The 19,766-nt window shown below is 43.6% G+C and overlaps 1 protein-coding gene across 3 annotated transcripts in view; it reads left to right on the plus strand.

Annotated features, from left to right (window-relative positions):
* Positions 1-3,958: 3,958 nt before the first annotated feature.
* The window catches only part of si:ch211-278a6.1 (SRC kinase signaling inhibitor 1), a 110,131-nt gene continuing 94,323 nt past the window's right edge, over positions 3,959-19,766 (plus strand). For 2 of the 3 annotated variants that reach the window (XM_034593952.1, XM_034593954.1), the window contains exon 1: positions 3,959-4,484. In XM_034593952.1, the coding sequence (XP_034449843.1) occupies positions 4,463-4,484 (22 nt within the window). In that variant the 5' untranslated portion in view covers positions 3,959-4,462. Of the gene's footprint in view, positions 4,485-5,742; positions 5,895-19,766 lie in introns of those variants that run through there. The other variant, XM_034593950.1, reaches the window with a different exon arrangement.

Below are 19,766 nucleotides of genomic sequence, written 5' to 3' on the forward strand. Positions count from 1 at the left end.
GTGCTGAGAGGTGCCCTTCAAAGGAGCGGCCGCACAGCAGCCGCACACTGTAGATTCAGCACAATAGCTGGTGTCACACTCTGTGTTTAATCCAGTTTTTGGCAGATGTTTAGGATTGTTCTCTGTCGGACTGAATGGGGCTCATTGGCTCAAATAAACATTTTTGCTCTGTTCTTTCCACTAGAAATAGGGTCGTAAGTGAATCACTGGCAGCGATACTGCTGGATTTCTGCAAAAGTTGACCATGGATAGATGAGGAATGTTGGTCATTTAACTGGAAAAGTCTTGGTGAAGAGGAGCGATACCAATCGTTGTGTGCAATTAGGTCCATCCGCTTCTCTCTGGCCTCAGAGGATGCTGCATACGCCGCTGCACTGCTCTGAATGAGCAGTGTCATTGGATGGTGCTCTGAAGGTTACTACAAGACATATGCGACTGTTGGCATTATGTCGTTTATGCATGCTGTGAAGGGAAGGTTGAGAGGTGATTGATGGGTCACGACAGCGCCCTCACATACGTTACCAACACCTCTGCCCCTGCCTGGCCAAGGTGTCTTGTCTTCCTGCATCTAAGTCACACTGTCATTGACATTCCTCCCCAGCCCCCTCCAATCACCTCAGATGGCCAGTTTCCACTGAAGCGAGGACAGATCTATTGTGCCACTGAATGTGCTGAAGGGTTTCTGGGTCGACGGGTTCGCACAGCTGAGATGGAGAGACAGAAGGAGGAAAACCGGGACAAACTCGGTTCCTTTAACCCTTTTAGAGACGACTAGAAATGAAAGTTTCTAAAGTGACACCCAGAAATCATCCGAATTATCTTTATATTAAGTCACGTAATATGGCTAGTTTCCAAGCCCACAATAAAGCAGCAGATGTCATTTTACCAGCAAACAGTGGCCCACTGTGCTCATGAACTCCACTAAGCTACTTACTCAGCAAGTTGCACTTCTGCAATGATCAGCTTCCTTCTCGAGGAAAATATACGAACCCTGAGGCGAAACAAGCCATTAGCCCGTCCTATTCTCCACTGTTGTTTTCTTAGACAGTGTCAGGGCTGTTTCACAAATCATAGAAATTATCTCCCGATGACAAATGCAACATCTTTGGACTGATAATCTGTTCGACCTGATTGTGTACTCAGGTATGCAGGTATGCAACATGAAATATAGCCACGCAGCTGTTGTATATAAACGGAAAAGAGATTTAAAATTGGCACATTTATATATTGCCTGTCAAAGCTTGGTGTGAGGTGTATATCACATGAAAGAGACCATTGAAAAAGCCACAGGATGTGAATAATGGAATCTGGGGATAAAATAGCAGCAATTTGTCCTTTTTAGTAGCATATATTGCCGTTGTACAGAGATAAATGCCATATATTGTTGTATTTTTTCTTTCAGTTGAACCCGATTACCCTAATAAACCACTGGTTTTGGTCTTAGAGGTTTGACATGACTCGATTGGGGCGAATCTTTCAAAGTGTATTTTTTTCCTTTTATGGGTTAAACAGCTGTGACTGCGTCCTAGTCCCATATCCCCATTTATTTTAAATGTGGGATAAGTATCTGCTTTTTAAGTAGTGTCCTGTCACTTCCACAGCTTGTGTTGTTGTAGGGTGAATAAGCTGCATAAAATACCCCGGCGATGTAATCACAGCAAACCCATCAGCCTCCTGCGAACATTACTCATTTTGGGAAAGTAAAATCACTTTAAAACTAATTTATTTTCAAAAACGATCCAATCTCAATAAGAGATCATTTGCTATTAATAGTAACCGACCCCTACTGGGCAACATAATTCTCACAACCAGTAGCAGGATCAGCCTGAGCAGCACGGCTTTAATTTAGGTCTTATACAATGGAGTTAAACACAGAGTATATTAGTTTGCTCTTTGTTAAAAAATCCATCATTATACTTCTGAACACATTAACATGTGTGTTCCTCTTAATGACAGTAAATCAGAACAACCCCCCCTCCGAGTGTTTGTTTTAAGTGTGGTGATCTATTTTTTTTGGGGGTGTCGTACGAAGGGTAATCTACGTTGGCCAAGAAAGACCCTAACACGTGCACACAGACACAACACGTCCAAAAGGAGAAAACATCCTCCTCATTTTGATGCCACATGCGCGGCAATGAAAAAAACACTTTGCTAATACTCGCAACACAACCGACAACGCAGTCACACAGTTCTACAACATGCCATTGAAGTCTTTTCCAGATCAACGTCACAGATAAGTACAACAACAATACTTGTTGATTTGGAAAAAGACAAAGTCATATTGTACAGTATTACTAGCCAACATGTTATTAGCCTGTTTCTCAATTAATTACTTTGTAATTGTCTACTTTGTCAGATTACTTGAATGAGCAGGCTAAGTCTCGGTTGTATTCATCTCTTTTTACAGTCCCCTGGAAACTCTTCTGTAGTGTGAGTATTTGGTAGTAGTGTGAGTATTCTGTAGTGGTTGTGAGTATTCTGTAGTGGTTGTGAGTATTTGGTAGTGTTGTGAGTATTTGGTAGTGCTGTGAGTATTTGTTAGTAGTGTGATAGTGAGAGTATTTGGTTGTGTTGCCAGTATCTGGCTGTGTGTTGAGTGTCCATTTGCATATGTTTTGTCTATTTGCATGGGTTTTTCTTAAATTGTAGTGTGCTGAGCTCTCAGGGCCACCGTAGCAACGTCTTATTTGCATTCACATTTGCCAACTATGACAATTGAATCAGCGACGATGCGTTCACAACACTTGTTTTGTGTTTGTGCGCTGACCTCGAGGAAAGGAGTCCTGTAAACTTCCCCTTACCTCAACTTCAACTGGAGGAAATTGTTAATACATTTTGTGCTGTTGCAGGGATTTGTCGGCTTGTTTTTAGCTCAGGTGGACAGGCCGACGTATTACCTCCTTGAAACTGTGAACCAGCCGGACATGATGGACAGGCCGGTGTGCTGTGTAATTCACGAGTATCCTCCTGGACCATACATTATTCATCACTCTCATCATGAAGAGGCTCTCCATCCTCTTTTATCTCTCCGTCTCTTGGTATTTTACCGTCTCTCGCTCTCTCCCTCCCTTCCTTACTTAATTCATCAGCACCAATTAGCTCCTCATAGCAAAGAATAGCTTCATTCGGTTTGACAGCGATGCAACGCTTTCCTCTGACCTTTCTCTTTGTCCTTGATTCCACTCCGTGTTTTTGTTTTCCTCAGCCACTTGTGGCTCATATGTTTTTGGTCTTTGTCCACCATCGGGTACAGTATTACACGCCATTGATTTCACCATGGATTTTTTTCATCACAGTGTTTGAAGTACATTGTTGGATTGCTTGACACGGAGCTGGACTCATCCCCACCTCCGCACTCTGATTGCTGGTGACTGGTAGTTGCCAGGAGTTCGAAAGAGTAATAATTAATGCCTGCAAACAAACATCAAACAATTCCACGCCACAGGCCACAGGGATGCTGAGGTTGCCCTCCTTGTCATTCTCACCTTCCACCGCGCTACGGTTGCCATGCCAATCCGCTACTACCTCGCCGCGGGCCGACACAGCTTCATCATTAGCTGCTGATGTCACTTGGGGATATTTCAAGTGTTCACTCTTGGCTCTCCCCTCCACTCTCTCACTCGCATCACCAGCACCACCCTCTTACCCCCACCCCCCCACCCCCATTGCTGGTACAGTAGATGCTCCAAGCCTTTCTCTCGCCGCCCCCCCCCCCCCCCTGCTATCTCAGCTGCTGATCCCCACGCAGGACCCTGTCCCTGGACTCCCCTTTATTACCATATCATGAGATTTGCCCAAGGCGTGTAGCAATGCAGCGTGCCGCCTGTGTCTTTAAGAGAGAGAGAGAGAGAGTATAATGTGTGATGGCCAGGAAATAAGGCATGGAGAGAGCAAGTGAGAGAGCGTGGGTGAGGGAGTGTGAATTTATCATTGGGTAAATTTTGTGCCTCACTCTTCGCCGTGTGCTGAGCATCCCTGCACCGGCATGCACAGTCTCCTCAGGATCATCCTGTTGAAGAGTACGCCCCTCTCTCTCTCTCACTCTCTACCTCACACACACACACACACACACACACACTCAGGCTCTCCCACCCAACCTCTCCCTTGCACACAAAACACACACACACTCACACACGCACACACACTCACACACGCACACACGTGCTCGCAGTCACACACGCGCACTGCTGTCAGGAGCGCCGCTGCTGGACCACAGCCATCTCGCGGAGGAGGTTCCAGCGGAGGGAAGAGAAAGCCGGAGTCGGAGCAAGACAAAGGGAAGGAGGACGGTAGAAGGAGAGGAGCGAATAGGAGCGCGGGGACCGGCACAAGGAAGGAGAGACCCAGCGCTTTGTGAAGAACAGCGGGCGAGGGACAGGAGGAGGGAGGAGGAGAAAGGAAAAAAAGAGGAGGGGGCACAGGAAACGCGATCACTTTCAGCTGCAGCGGTCCGTGTCGCAGCATGGGCAATGCACCATCCCAAGGCATGTCAACCCCTATATCTCCATGCATACTTGTGTAGCAGGTATTTGTTGGATTGTGTGTGTTGTCGCTGTCCGACCAGCTGGCCGTCCTCCTGTCACTCTGTGGCGGCAGAGGATGGGGGGGGGGGGGTTGGGCTGAGGAGAGCAGCATCACTTGGGGAGAGTAATGCTGCAAGGTAGCGTCAGTTAATGGGCTGGATGCTCGGGAGCGAGGCGCCCTGCTGGGGGTCCGAGCAGGGGTGTTCAATGTGAGGACGAGGGGCTGGGAACATCGGGGTTTGGGCACCATGTGTGGGAGCAGGAGGAAATGGAAGGGGGCTGGTTTAGGAGTGCCATCAGTGAAGCAGGTGGTGCTGGTGGGCGTGGGCGTGTGTGTGTGTGTGTGTTGTGTGTTGTGTTGTGTTGTGTTGTGTGTGTGTGTGTAACAGAGAGGGAGGTGACAGGTCAGAGATATTTGTCATGTGTGTATTTGAGTGCAAAAGTGTGAGGGTGTGTGTGTTGCAATTGTCGCTGTCAGCCATATGGACGACCTCTGGGAAGTGCAGCGCTCCCAGGTGTGTGTGTGTGTGTGTGACCACTGATGAGACGGAGAGGGAACGGAAGATGAATAAGACAAATAAAAGAATGTGATGTTTGAAATAGTGAAGGGACGAGGCAGATTTGCCTTGAGTGAATGGGGGATGGTGATGTAAATGGATGATCGGGTGGGTCAACTCCTTCCTGTGATGCTCTCTCTTCCCCTCGGGCCTCTCTCTCTCTCTTTTTTCTTTTTCTATCCCTTTTATCTTCCTTTTTAATCTCGATGTCAATCTCTTTTCCAGTCCCTTCGGTAAAATTGTAGTTGCGACCTGAAAATGCAACGCTTGAAAGCTCCCTGATTCCCGATGAGAGGCAGGCATATGTGACTATATGCGTGCCACTAATTCTGTATGCAGTACACTGTATATTTGCATCAGCGCCCATGAGACACATTTTACGAACAGGATGGAAAGGATGTGGGAGTTAGAGGAAGAAAGAATTAGGGGGGAAATATACTTGAGGCGTCTTTGAATTGAAAGGCTTCTCTGACTGTCAAAGAGAGAAAAAGTATCCAGCATCAAGATGCAAAGGAAAATAGAAAAGAGGAAAAAGGATATGCTCATTTATAGAAGAGGCACCACACAACATCCCACCTTCTTTTCCCCCCTATTTTAACTCCTCATTCTCCCTCACCCGCTGTCTCCCTCCTCTCTTCCTCCCCTCGCCTTCAGCCCTTGCTGGCGTGTCACCCAGGGACTGTCTGTATATGGTAACTAGTTGGGGGAGAAGGGGGAGCAACAGAGGAGGCGGAGGATATGAAAGATGGGGACAGGATGAAGGGAAGTTTGAAAGAGCAAAGGACGAAAAGAGGGTTGGCTCGTAGGTGGACGGGTAAGTTTGCGAACGCTGATCTCTTGCAGAGGCAAAACAGCAAAATTCTCTTCAACAGTGCAGAGTGTCTAAAAAAGGTCATTACTCGGGATGAGTGAAAGGGCTCAGCAGCGGAATAGTAAGCAGCTTTTTAAACTTGTTGGTGAGGAATACCGATCCGTACAACTTGACAGATCAGCTTCTAGCCGCTGTGTTCGGCTTTTTTGGGGGGGCTGGTGACCTTTGGAAGCTTTTATCTCTTCAACTTGCTATTTGAATTCTCTTGGCAGATGCTTGTATTGGTCTCTTTAAACTCATAAGGAATTTAGTGTGAAGCTCAGGTGAAGATTAAAGCTGCAGTGACATGAGACCTTTTGCACCACAGCCAGAGGTCTGTTTGTATATGGGATATTTTTAGCTAAAGCTTGTCCTAGGATTTCTGTCAGTCTGTCTATTTTAGACCGATTGACTTGGATTAGGTTGTGTATTTTATCCAACAACAGGGAACAGATTTGGCCGAACGTTTGAGCAATAAGTTTCTTTCCTACAGAAGCAGTTTTTTTCTGGAACGGGATCCAGCAAATTCAGGTCTCCCGTCGCTGCCAGCAATGTGCCAAATCAGGTTAAGCTTTGCCAAGCTGGCCGGTAGAGAAATATGGGATAAGGGTTTGCAGGCACAGTTTAACCACAGCCTATCACGGCAAATAGATGCATCTTCATAAGCCAGTTACAAAGTTGCACTAGTTCACACTGCTAGGCTAAACCGTGAAGAATAGATTACGCTCTGTCAAGCATTAAGCCCAGTATTAGCCTGCTGGAGAGCTAATGCTTTTCGTGGCGTTGCCATTGTACAGAGACGGCAGATCCAGGTAGTTTTGTGCCTCCATGTTACGCCTCGTACGCTCAGCCGAGGTTTATGTCAGCGCACGTGTCTGTCTATCTGCTGATCCTCTCTGGTGAGGAAAAGCCAGAATGTGCCTAGGAGGGGCCTGCAGTGACTGAGGATGTTATTCAGCGTGAGGGGAAAATGCTGGCAAAGACACGGACATGGCAAGGCTGCACACGATGTGGTGAAGAATAGAGTGATGTTCATCCAGCACCATTTGGACTGATCGAGGCATTGAGATTACCTCTTGTGTGACAGACTGATAGCAGAAAATGCTCTGGATGTTGTCTTGACAACGTGGGCAACATCACGATTCACTCGGGGAGGATGAACCTTTGTAAACTTTAAATATGTCATATTTCAGTCTGACGTCGGTAGATGCATACTTCCAACATTCATGTAAGATGTCATTAATGGACAGAAGCAGATAAAAAAAAAAAAATGCTATAAAATATTTTGTTTTCAAACCAGCTGGGTACTTCTATTCATTTCGGAGGACAATACCTGAAAGCAGGTGGACTCTGCTGGGTCTGGTCACCCTTTCTTTATCTAACATGCAAGGACACTCTGAACGATCCACATTATATCCTCGCCTTTGTGAGGTTTATTTATCTAAGGATCGTGTCACAGGTGATATGGTTTCTTAGCAGAAATGTTAATGATGTTATTGACAGCAGCATGCAGACATGTGTGGGTCTCGGTGTGTTTGCGGAGTCATTGTTTTGTACTGATGCACCTGCCTATTCCCCCGGTCTGTGCGAGACAAAGCCCCAGCGATGCCCGCCGTGTGATTGGCTGACGGTGATGCAATGCTTCATGGCAGGAGGAGCTGCCTGTTTTGAGGGCATTTCCTAAGTAATTGACCCTGCTGGGAATAGCGTTGCCAGAGTTGTACTGATGTTCAAGCTAATCAGCCAAACAAAATATTAACACGATATACAGATTCCAGTCGCTCCGCACATTCTGGGGCACAACCTCTCTGTGCTTGAAAGGGGCTAAGCACATAATGACTGTGCGATGGGAAACTGCCAGACTTCTCCGTCCAAACCCAGCAAGCTGTTCTTTGTGTGTGCTTTGCTTCATGCAGTGTCCTTGTCTCAGCGATTTGTAAATGCAACAGGACGTGAGCTCACATATGTGCATCCACATCCACAAATATGAGCTTTGCATTGGCACACAAAGGGACACTCACACACAAGCAGCATTTGGGCATTGGAGAGGCAAACTGATCAAAGCTTGCATCAATATAAAATAACAGTTCTGAGAAAAAGAGCTCACATCACGTTTTCTCAGGTTTCTCGTACTAGGCGAGGATTCCTTGATGTAAAGTGAGGTTGCAAGTACAAAAAAAAAAATCTAATTGTGATGTGAATTGTTTTGCCTTTTTACTCCAGGGGTTTGTGATCTATATGATGAGCCTCTCGCAGCCGCAGTGGTAAGCGCACTAGTAAGCTCTCAAGGTCATCAATGATTCAAGAGTTTAAATATTACATGCATTGATCAGAGGTGCTTGTTTCCCCTCCACAATTTCATGGATGGCAGAGTTTGATGTTCGTACATAGTGATGGACTGAATATGAGCCATTGTTTGTATTTTGTTTGTTTGATGAAATGGATGGATTTACAATTTAGGGCAAAACCAGTGCAAAGGTATTTTGAACATTTAATCCCAGAATTGCACTCAGTAGAGCACATACCTCCGCCAAGGCCGAACAGCCCCCTTAACTTCAAGCTGCACCAAATTGCACACATTCATAGATATCAGTTCCCAGGAAAACGTTTAAAAAAAAAAGAAGTGATACAAACTTCCTGATCCACCCCTGATCCGGATCCGCACCATAACTTTATTGATTCTTTCCTGACCCACAATGCATCCTTCTACCCAGTATCACTGAAATCCATTCTGCAGCTGTCGTGTAGTCTTGCTTGCTACAAACTGCTGGATTGAAGTCACTAATTGTGTTATCAAGCATATTAGGTATTGACCAGGATGTGGCCGCTGTGTGTTAAATGTAGCGTTGTCGTCATTTCAAAGTAAAAATACATGTTTCTGGTATCACATTAATTCAGTTGTGGCAGCCGCAGACTCGTGTTGCGTCACATAAAAAGGATTCCTGTGAGTCCCCTGTTGTGTAGGATCACAGATTAAAATGAGAGCACTGCCTTGAGATCAGTATTCACTATCATCAGATACACTGAGCTGAGGAATCAGAATACACAAAGAGACTGAAGTGAATTGGAAATGTCATGTGCGCACTCATGAAAATCAATGTGCATGTTGTTGCGTTCTCTTTTCAAATGAAAGATTTATTATCTGATTTGTTTCATAATGAATTATTTCATTTTTGTCCCACAGTGCATGTCTTCTACATTAAACAACAGAAGTAGGCCGCATGTCCTCTCCGTCTAAAACACAAAACGCATAAGTGATTTCTGATCTGACGTCTTCATCAGCATTTGTCTGTGCTGCCTGACAAATCACTGTGGAACAATAAATGGGTACGGTTTGGTTGAGGCAGAAAAACAGCTTAGTTCGGTTCAAGTAAACATCATTTTCATCAGTTTGAGTGGAGATAAGTGCTTTAATAAGACAATTAATTAGAAATTGATTGTTGGTTGGAAGTGGGAAACAAACAAGAGTCTCCCATGTTTAAGTCTGACATTTCCCTCCCAACCTTCCTACATTGCCTTCGGCCTCTGCCTCCTTATCTTGTCATAATTATCCGAATTATACAAGCTGAGACAACCGATGCTGAGAATGTTTGACAGAATACACATCCTCAGATCGTTTTCAATATATTGTAACATGAATAAATGTCAGTAACGATGCCACACGCGGTGCTGTCCATTGCAGGATACAAATATCCTCCTGTCAGCTCATGAAGTTTGCATGTCGGTACACAAATCAAGAGAGATGGTTGCAACTCAAAGAAAGGAAATGACAGCAAAACGACTCCACAGCAGCTTGTACAACATAAACCTGAAGTTTAGTGCCCTGTTGGTCCAAGGGGCCAGTACTTGATTATCCTCCAGATTTCCCCCCCCCGCTCACAGAGCTCTAGTTGGTCCACAGTGATATGTTGGAAAGGTCCTGCTGCACTAATGTGCTGCTTGAAAGCTCCAGCCTGTGAGTCATAAAAACAACTTGTTGTGCGCTCAGGTTTTCTGTGAGACATAACAAAATGGACTCTAAATCAACAGTAGCCCTCCGCTGACTGAGAGACCAAGTGGTGCAGAGCCGCTCTGCGCTGCAGCGGGAGAGAAACGGAGCAAAGGTTGTATATTTTGTAAGTGGTGTCGAAGTGTCACGACAAAATGTTTGTTAAATCATGAAAATATCACATCCTAGTTTTCAACTTCTCTATTTGTTGGCTATTTGACACTTTACTGAGTTGGATAAAAATGCATCCTACCAGTCAGGAGCGTTTCAAACCGGTCCCCAGAGAAATACATGATACCAATCCACATCGTTCAAGTCTTTAATTGATTTTTTTGCCAGGGGGCCTTGTTAGGGAGTTTCTGACCATTATGTCATTGCAGTGATTAGCTGATCATAGAACGTACTAGCCACTTTTTGCTCCTTATGAATGTTTGTAAAACTCAGCTTTTGTTCTGATGACATTGGAAGTGAAACTGCACTAATTAAAAAATAAGTAGTTACATTTTTTTTTCTCATCCTACTTCTCCTATATAAGATATAATAGGTAATGATACATTTTTCATTCCTCCTCTCCCTCCACTGCTCTCTAAGCCTGTGGCAATCAGCACACACATGACTGACAGCCTGCAGCGTAAAGCTCATATTTCCAGGATGGTGATGTCTGCATCTTATAGTGTTTTTGAATTGGGACATCAACTTGCAAAACCTTTGCTAACTTTAAAACTGACTTTGTGATCATTGACCAGTGTGTGTGCATGTGTGTGTGTGTGTGTGTGTGTTTATGTGTGCGTGCACATGCAAATTTTGTTTTCAGTTGTGTAATTAACTCAAACATTGATTCACTGAATCAACCCTCTGAGTCAGACCCGGGAGAACCACTCCCTGTGACGTTTATCCAATGTAATCACGTCATGTTTTAGTAATGAAGTCAATAAATGAGCTTCGTTCAGGTTAATGGAATATTTTTGGGAAATGTTTTCATTTGCTTTCTTGCTGGGAAAGAGATTAATGCCACTCTGTCTGTCTAGTAAATATGGTTTTACAGCCAACAGTTAGTTTAACATTAAAAATCAGAGGAGTATATTACTCTTGGACCGATCCAAGATAACTGTATCCCCCTATGAGCAGCTCTGAAACACACTAATTATCATCTAATGTCTTTGTTTATTTAGTTTGTGTAAAAATGCTTTCTGGATCTAGTTACACATTTACCATAAATACATGGTGAGTGGTATAATCGTCTCATTTAATAATGCATTTCCCAAAAATGTTGGAACCACTGCTTTATTGACTCTAGAGGTTTTTCTTTGTCTCAGCCTTGCTGCAAAAACATTTTCTTCAAGAGTTTAGTGAGTTAATCCTCCTTTTCTCATTTTAGAATCATCGATTTTTGTGTTTTATCACTTCTGATTGAAGCGTGGTCATCTTTGTCATGCTAAATTTAAATTGTAAATATATTTTGCCACTTGGAAACCACGGAAACAAACATATCCCCTCTTGATTGGTTGATATGGCAAACTATTTTGCAGATCTTCTTTACACACCCAGTAGTTATTTAGCAACGTTATTTATCTCGAGTCTAGTTTGTGTCCACTTGCAGCTGTTTTAGCTCTGTTTTTGGTCTCTACCACCTCCTGAGGGAAATATCTGTCTCTTTACCTGCAAAATGCTCCACGATGTTCACCAGCCAGTCGCTACCTGTGTCTGTATCTGCTGTTTGGTCTTAAACAGAGAACTGAACATTTGCTTTCTAGTTTTTTGCACAGAAATTGATGCAATGAGAAGAATTACTGTGAGCTTAAATAGCAAAATTGTGGACCAGGCAGTGAACTGAACCTCGCTGTAACAACGAGAGGAGCTGCATATTTAGATGAGCATGAGGAGGAAATGCATCTTTTACCTACTGTACGACGTCTGCATCTTAAAAACCAAATAAATTCTCTCCTTATCTCTTACCGCCAAGCGTATGAGCCTCACCTGGTGTTTAGTTGTTACCTGAAATAGCAGCAGCCACCACTCTGCTTTTAATATTCGCTAGAAATGGGGCACACGGTGTCAGAGTCAAATACTGCACGGGACAGCGGCGGTCTAAACATAGCAAATGCAGATCATGTTGCACCGTCCTCCTTCCTGCAAGCTTGTGTTTTGTTAAGTGGACATGTTTTTCTGTGGTTATTATTAAACATTTAAAGGCAGGTGAAGGTTTCAAATGGTTCAGAACAGGCTGAGCCGAATCGCTTACGAGCTCCTGAGCGTGGGATGGAGTGCCTTTCAAATTAGGGAGCGCACCATTTACATTTCAAATACCTCTGGGCTGAAGGCTCATTTCTGGCATCTGTGTTATTTCACAAAGGGCACTGAACCGCAGCAATTGAGACACCTGAAAGAAGGGAAATAGTAGTCCCCCCTAAAACTTCCCCAGCAGAGAGATTTGGAGGAAATGGAGATAACGAGCAGAAGAAGAAGCGGTAAAAGTCGCCCTTCCTCCTACTTTCTCCCCATATGACTTCATATTCATTCCCAAGACAATCAGGCAGGAACACAAATTCGAGCAGATTAGTCTCCTTCTGCTCCTGACTGGATCCAAATACCCCCCCCCAACCCATCTCATTCTGTTCCTGGACTCAACAGACTCCTTCACCAGCTCCCTCTTTATCCTCCTGCTATTTCCTTTCAGACTAAAGATTGAACCTCAACGAGAGATTTCAAATCACTTTGCGAAGCATCAAAAAACACAGATCGCCCACAAACCTCAAAATAAGTCAGCAGTTTTACTGTTGTGGCCGATCGGTGGGTGTTTGCAGTGCCCTGTGGCTCAGCTGCAATTTACATTTCCATCCGACATTTAAACCTCAGCCACATTCGCTGTCAGATGTGTTTCTAGTCTGGTGCGTCTCCCCATGCGACTGCAGGTTTCTGCTGCACGAAAGACTAAACTCTGCTGTGACCTTGTGCACAACTTTTCATTTCCTTTCCCGTTTCCCCCACTAGGAGCTACCCTCCTCTCAAGGAAACCAATTCCCTATGTTACCACTCACTAATATACATGTAATGACTTGTAACCGGCTGAGAAGCAGATATGGACTTTGCATTATCCAGAAATGCAGCCGAGCCTAAAAGATGGATTTTCTGTAACAGGGGGGGGGCACTGCAGTAACAAACATTGCATGTGAAATCCATGGATGAGTCCAAACTCACTGTCATAAAGTATTAGAGCAGTGAGTATGAAAAGGTCAGATCTGTTCTCCCCTGAGACGGACCTGTATCCTTCTGCTTCATCTGATGCTGCCTGTGTTTTGTGTCTTTGGATCGATTTGCTGGGTGGCATCCATCTCCTATACAAAGTGCATGGCACATGAAACACAGCCAGTGTGCAACAGACACACAACAGCGGGAGGAGAGAGAGAGAGGCACAACTGTGCAAGAAAGGTGTTTTTCTGACTTGTAGGTGAAAAAGAGAAAGATGGAGGAAAATGGCTGAGCTGAATGTGCTCCTCCGGTTTTTTGTGTGTAACAGAGTTATTGTTGCCGGTGGTAGTGAGTCACTCGTCTGTCATAATTCCAGCAGCAAGGCGACGAGTTGCCTTCTAATGTTTGACCTTGTTCAATAACAGGAGCTCTGTTGAGGGCTCAGAGGTAATCAGTGCCGGAGCCGGAGCTCAGCCCGTGGGTTACAGCAAGGGTGTTTGAAGGTTGTCATGGTGCTGACGTGTTCCTTCTTCAGGGCTGCAACAAGTCATATTCTTTTTCCAATTATTCTTTTTGTTTGGATTTTTTATTTATCATTTGATCAAATTAAATTGAAAACAAAATCAAAATGCAGTGGCAACCCAGCTAACACTTGTGCAGTCTTTTAATTTAAAACCACAAATGTGAACCTCAAGGTGGCACTACAGAGGAAAAGACGTGTGACCATCAAATTCATGATCAATCTTCTTGGGACCATGAATGTCTGTATATCAAATTTTGTGCCATTCCATCTCGTAGAGGGTGAGATATTAAACTATATAAAACATTTGCCCTTCTGGTGGAGATAGAGGAAGGGTCAGAGGATGATCAAAGTTATGAGTATTCATACTCTGGGGATCCTGCATATCTGAATAAAATCATATTAACACATTTAATAGCTGTGTAGTTTTTTTTCCCAGTCAGGACCAAAGTGTGTGATTGCCTGACGGATGCTGCCACCTGCACGGCTTTGCAACATGCATAGCAAAAAAAGAAAAACGTGTACATACGTGTTCATGAAATCATTTGTTAAATCATTGCATGCACGCTCACGAATGACAGACACCTTAAGATAAGAGCAGCTCCTGCGTTCACCGAGCCCTACATATCCTCCCACAGTTACTAGGAAACAAGAGGCTCTTGGCTGTGGAGGCTGTGGAGGTGCAGGCGAGGAGCAGACCGGCATCAAGGGGTAACGTGATTATGAGAAGTGAGGCTCTGGGGTTCAAAGCTATAAAAATGCGACATGCATTAAAGAGACCAGTGTGTCACATGCTGGCATCAGTACGTTGACACCTGTACACATGCTGCACGCTCTGTCTCACTTCCCCTGCATCTCGACTTCACAGTGATCCAGAGCATTTTCTTATGTGTTTGATCAAATTCGTCCTTTTAAAAACACATTTCAGACAATGTGAAGCTGTAAATTGTTTCCCTCTCTGGTGTGATAAATGTGTCCGCAGCCCTAATGACTCCACTTGGTCATTAGACTTCCCTCCCTCCCTGATAAACAACGTGTTAAGCTCATTGAGCATGCATGTGGTATTACACTGCCGTACATCAAACAACTGCATCTTCCAGCAGGTGTAAGCGTAGCAGTCCTCGCCTTATAATCTGTCTTTGCTTGTGTATTTCTGCATTTATTTTATTTTTGTGCAGGTACATGTATTATGACATTTTAGTGTTTCTCTAGCAGTATTATTTTATTCCTGGCAGAGACGTGGGTGCGGCAGTTTGGCTCCCTCAGCTCCTTTTGGTTTGGCAGATGTGTCGGGAACTGGGGGCTGGCTTGTGCTGCAATTCTCTCTCCTTCTTCTTCGTGCTGCCTGTGGGCACACTGGGATGCCAAAGGCCATCACGGTACAATATCAGCCCCACCTTCTAGATGGCAGCAGCTCTGCAGCACTGACGGCTGCAGAGCTGCAGTGAGAAGCTCCGGGGTTTGGCAGCAGGTCCCACTCCCTCCCACTACCAAAAAACAAACCGTGATGGCAAGGACAACACAAATAGGTCGCTGCCTGTCATTGAGACGGTTTATTATATATCGACTCCCATGTATTGATGGATTATGACACAGTTGGCCCCCATCCCAAGCCACCCAGAGTTTGTGGTTGTCTCTTTTGTCGACACTTTGCATCTGGCTTTAGTCATTTTGTGACTCTTTGTGGTTGTTTGCATTACTTAGTGGACATTTAATGTGTGTGTTTAGTATTTTGAAAACTTTTTGTGGACATTGTGCATCTCTTAGTGGACATTTTATGTTAATTGTAGTTATTTTGCTTCACTCTTTGGTCATTTTGCATTTCTCTCTGGTCATTTTGAATCTGCTTGTGGGTCTTTGGGGTCACCTTCAGGGACACTTTACAGATCCTGAGTCTGTGCCCAGTTCAGTTATCTGTTCATGCAGGGATGTCTTTCTGAAAATACAGTCAGAGTATAGCTGTATGAAGATTCTTATCCATTAATTATTTTTTCTTTTTTGTTCATAAACATTTTTCATATTTAAAAAATGGAGAACAAAACAAAAAAACAAACAAATATGAGGTCATTAGAATGAATCAAGGCCAGTTTGCCTTATTCGAAACATTATCTCACACGATAAATAGGATTATTACGAGTGCACCGTCTCACTGGATGTACAAGAACATCATTTTCTCCCAATTCTTTCTGGAGACTCATAAAATACGTTCCAGTTCTTTGTTAGATGATAAGTGAGGCAGTTTCACTGGAGCCAGTGTTTTGTGATAAACTTTGTGTTTGCTGCTGGCAACAATTTTTTCTCAGTCCGTGAAGAATATATCCAAGACGCTCTACATATATTAAGACGTTTTTAAATATTTGTTGACTAGTACTTCCAGAATGTGGGAAGAATTAATTAGGCATTTAACCTGTTGTTTCCCAAGTCAGGCCGGGTTCGGACAAAAATATTGGAATGATGTTTGGGGTCAGGTTCACTGGTGTTGGCTGGGCTATCTACTGGATTTTTCTTACGCTGTAAATGGGGAAAACATCGGGCTCGAGTTGGTTTAAACACAAACAACAGAATTCCTGACTGGGCTGATTTTCTCCTGGGCTCGGACAGAAAGTTGCCTGTAGGCAGAGTCAAGCACATACCAGCGTGTTCATACTCCTGTTTGTGGAGTAATTAAAAAGCAAATGAGATTCCGCAAATTCGATTCCAACAGACGTATCTCCAGACCTGGCCCTTGGTGTGTTTCTCAGGCATTCAGCCACATGTTGCTACGTTCATTAGTCTTTTACATGTTGTCTTTATTGTCCGTGTTCCATAATGTGATGCCATGTTCTAAATACTTTAAGTGCTTTCTAAGTTATAAGCATCAGTAAATGTAAGAATATCCGCTGGCGGCTCTGTTGCATTAGAATCCATTTATTTTTCATGAGATTGCTTCTCTGACCATCTGTGATTCCTGCTCAGGTTATATACATTGAATGTTTGAGCATTGGATCATTTTACCAACATCATCTCACTGATTTCCTCAGATATCAGACGTTTCACTGACACTCTTATACAAAGCTTCAAATATTCATACCATCATGGAATTATTAATTCACCACATGCTCTGGGGGGCGTTTGTATTTTACTGGCTTCCTTAAAAGACATTCTGTTTCTCAGATGTGTAAAATGCTAGAAAAAAGGTTGCTGAGGCCAATGAGGACTTTGCCTTATTGCTTTCTAACTTCTCCAGTGTTGTCTTTGAAAATGCACGGCTGCTTCCCTCTGCGACGCGTCAATGCAACTTGAGAGCGGTGAAACATTTCAATTGGAATAGGAGATCTTCCCCGGATACGCTTTAAGCTTCGCTGGGAGAAGCATTCATTATGTGCTTGTAGGTTGACATCGACGCGGTATGTGTTTATATTGCACTGTATGCAATAACATAACAATGGCAAAGTTATATTGCATACTTTGGGAAGTAAGTGAATAGAGAAGAGATTAGATGTGAGGTATTTAATAAATGCTGAGTCTTAGCGAAGTCCAGCGCAAATTGACAAAGCCGTCGCGGCTCACCGGGTTTCCATTGATGCTCCTGTTGTTTGTCACAGCACAGCGCCTGTTGTAATGTAAGCGTATAGATAATCAATGTCAAGTATGGCGATGAAATGTCGAGGACACAAAGACGTGGCGCCCTTGTAGTTCTGCATCCCCTCTGACTCACTCACACAGACACGGGGAGAGAGATGGAGAGGAGTGTCTTTATTTGAAGTTCATCCCTCCTGCATTAGTAGTCTGCTCGAGTTGGGCGTGTGAGCTTGTTAACCACAATCTGTTGTTGCACTGTGTGAAAATGTGGTACGGAGGAGAGCGGTTTCCAATCGTGCAGGAACACAAAGAGACGTCTTTTTTTTTAACATGTTTCCTCATAGCACTGCTGGGTGTTGCATAGGCTGTAAAAAAAACCCAGCATATGTTTGGAATCAGCTCGCTGGAAGGATTAGTTGATCAATATTGATCGATAACTTGTTTTTCAAACGAAAATGCTCAATGTTCTCTGGTTACAGCAAATTACACATGAGGATATTTCTGGTTCTTCTATGACCCAATAGTGAACATCTCTTTTTGGTTTTGGATGTAGCAGGATGTCTGATTATTACACACCATCAGTTTCAAAAACTGATCAATTATTTAAGTAATTTCAAGCAAAAATGTTCAATATTCTCTGGTTCTGCAGATACTGTTATATAATAAATATCTGTTCAGGACCCAATGAAGAATATCTCTTTTTGGTTTTGGGCTATTGGTCAGACAAAGTAAGACATCATAAAATTTCTCAGCAACAGTTTTAATTTAAGTCATTTTTATGCAAAAATGCCAAATATACAGTTCACGATTTAGTTTCATATGTAATGACACATTTGTCTGTTTTCATGTTTTTTAGACCAAATAATTGATTTAGAACGTAATCAACAGATCAATCACCACCACCAAGGGGGTTATGTTTTAATTTGTGTTTATTTGTTAGCAGGATTATGCAAAAACTGCTCAACTGATTTTCTTGAAAGGTTGTTGAGAGGTGTGACATGACTCAAGGGAGACGCCATTACATTTTGGTGCAGATCCGGATCAGGGGGAAGATCCAGGATATGTTTTCACTTTCTTTAACATTGTGATATAGGGTTTTTTTTTTTTTTTTTTTACATTTTCCTTCATTCTCAGAGAATAATTCTTGGATCTTGATGAAAAACATCAGACCTGTTGAAGGGACTGATATTTATGCATGTGTGAAATTTGATGCAGATCCAAATAAAAAATCCAGATCTAGTGAATTTAAATGTGGTTTCATAAGGGGACTGTTGGGCCTTGGCAGAGTTATGTGCTCTACAGAGAGACATTGTATTTGATAATGAATATAAGTACTAGTTGCTGCCAAACTGAAGATGTCACCTTAGACTTCAGATCATTGTAATGAATGTTTGAACAAATTATCAATCCAACAAATTAATTGGAAGATAAATCAATAATGAAAAAAGTATTATTTCTCATATCAGATGTTTTCACGTTTCCTCTTTTGTCCAACCAACAGTTCAAATGTTAAAGATGTGAAATCTAAATCACCCTAGTGCCGAAGCTGGAAACAGTGATTGGTTTTCTATTTGGCATTTTTACTTGATAAATGTCTCGAACAGTTTTCCCCCCTCTGCTGATCGAGCAGACGTTTCAGCACTACTATACTTTTCCTCCATATTGGTGCAGATTTTCTTTTCCTGAGCATTTTATTTTATGCTTGTGCCCCCGAGTGTGTGTGTGTGTGTGTGTGTGTGTGTGTGTGTGTGTGCGTGTGCATGTGTGTGTGCGTGCGTGCGTGTGTGTGTGTCCCCTCTTCTGCTGTTTGTGATAATGACAGCCGGCTGCGTTTGAATGATTCATAGCTGAATACTAATGAGACATGCTGCAGATGTCTCGGAGAAGCCAGGCTGTGCCCTTTAGGTGTCGCTCAGCCCTCGGGGATGCTGGTCACCTGCACATGTCGCTCTCACGATTTCCAAACTCAAAGAATCTCCATGCAAAATGCCAACTGATGCAGCAAGTTCTTAATTTCCTTTTTGTCCCAGGCTTGATTTAACCTTTCCCAACTTTGTGCATTGGTATGGTAATTTATGACACTTGGCACAATGCGTACAAGACTGAAAGCAATATGAGCGCCAGATTGAAATAGATTAATCATTTCTGCAGACGCTCCCCGATAGATGAGTTGTTTGGGAAGCGAGTACAAGAAGAACTTACAGAAGAAGGTCACGGGGAGAAAGAACATCAGTTTTGTGCAGCCGAGGGAAGCAACAGAGCTGTCTAATAACAACAGGCAGCGTTGGTGGTCTTCATTGCTCTCTTCCTCTCCTCATGTCTTCCTCGGTCTCGTTTTGTCTTCACGGTCAAATATACCTGAAGCTTCCTGAGCATAGCATGACTCGATATCGATTTCTCTTCACTGTGCTCTGTCGGTGGGTGTTTGACGCAGGAGTTCAGGGACATGCAGGGCTTTGTTGTTGCCCTTTTGTTCCTTGTTTTTGTTCCGTCCTATCCATATACCACAAGAAAATGCCCGACCTCATGTGTCCCGCCTGCCTGACAGGATGTCCTCTGGATGCTGGCCCTCACTGGT

Source organism: Hippoglossus hippoglossus, chromosome 8 (assembly GCF_009819705.1).
Source record: "Hippoglossus hippoglossus isolate fHipHip1 chromosome 8, fHipHip1.pri, whole genome shotgun sequence".
Taxonomy (NCBI): domain Eukaryota; kingdom Metazoa; phylum Chordata; class Actinopteri; order Pleuronectiformes; family Pleuronectidae; genus Hippoglossus; species Hippoglossus hippoglossus.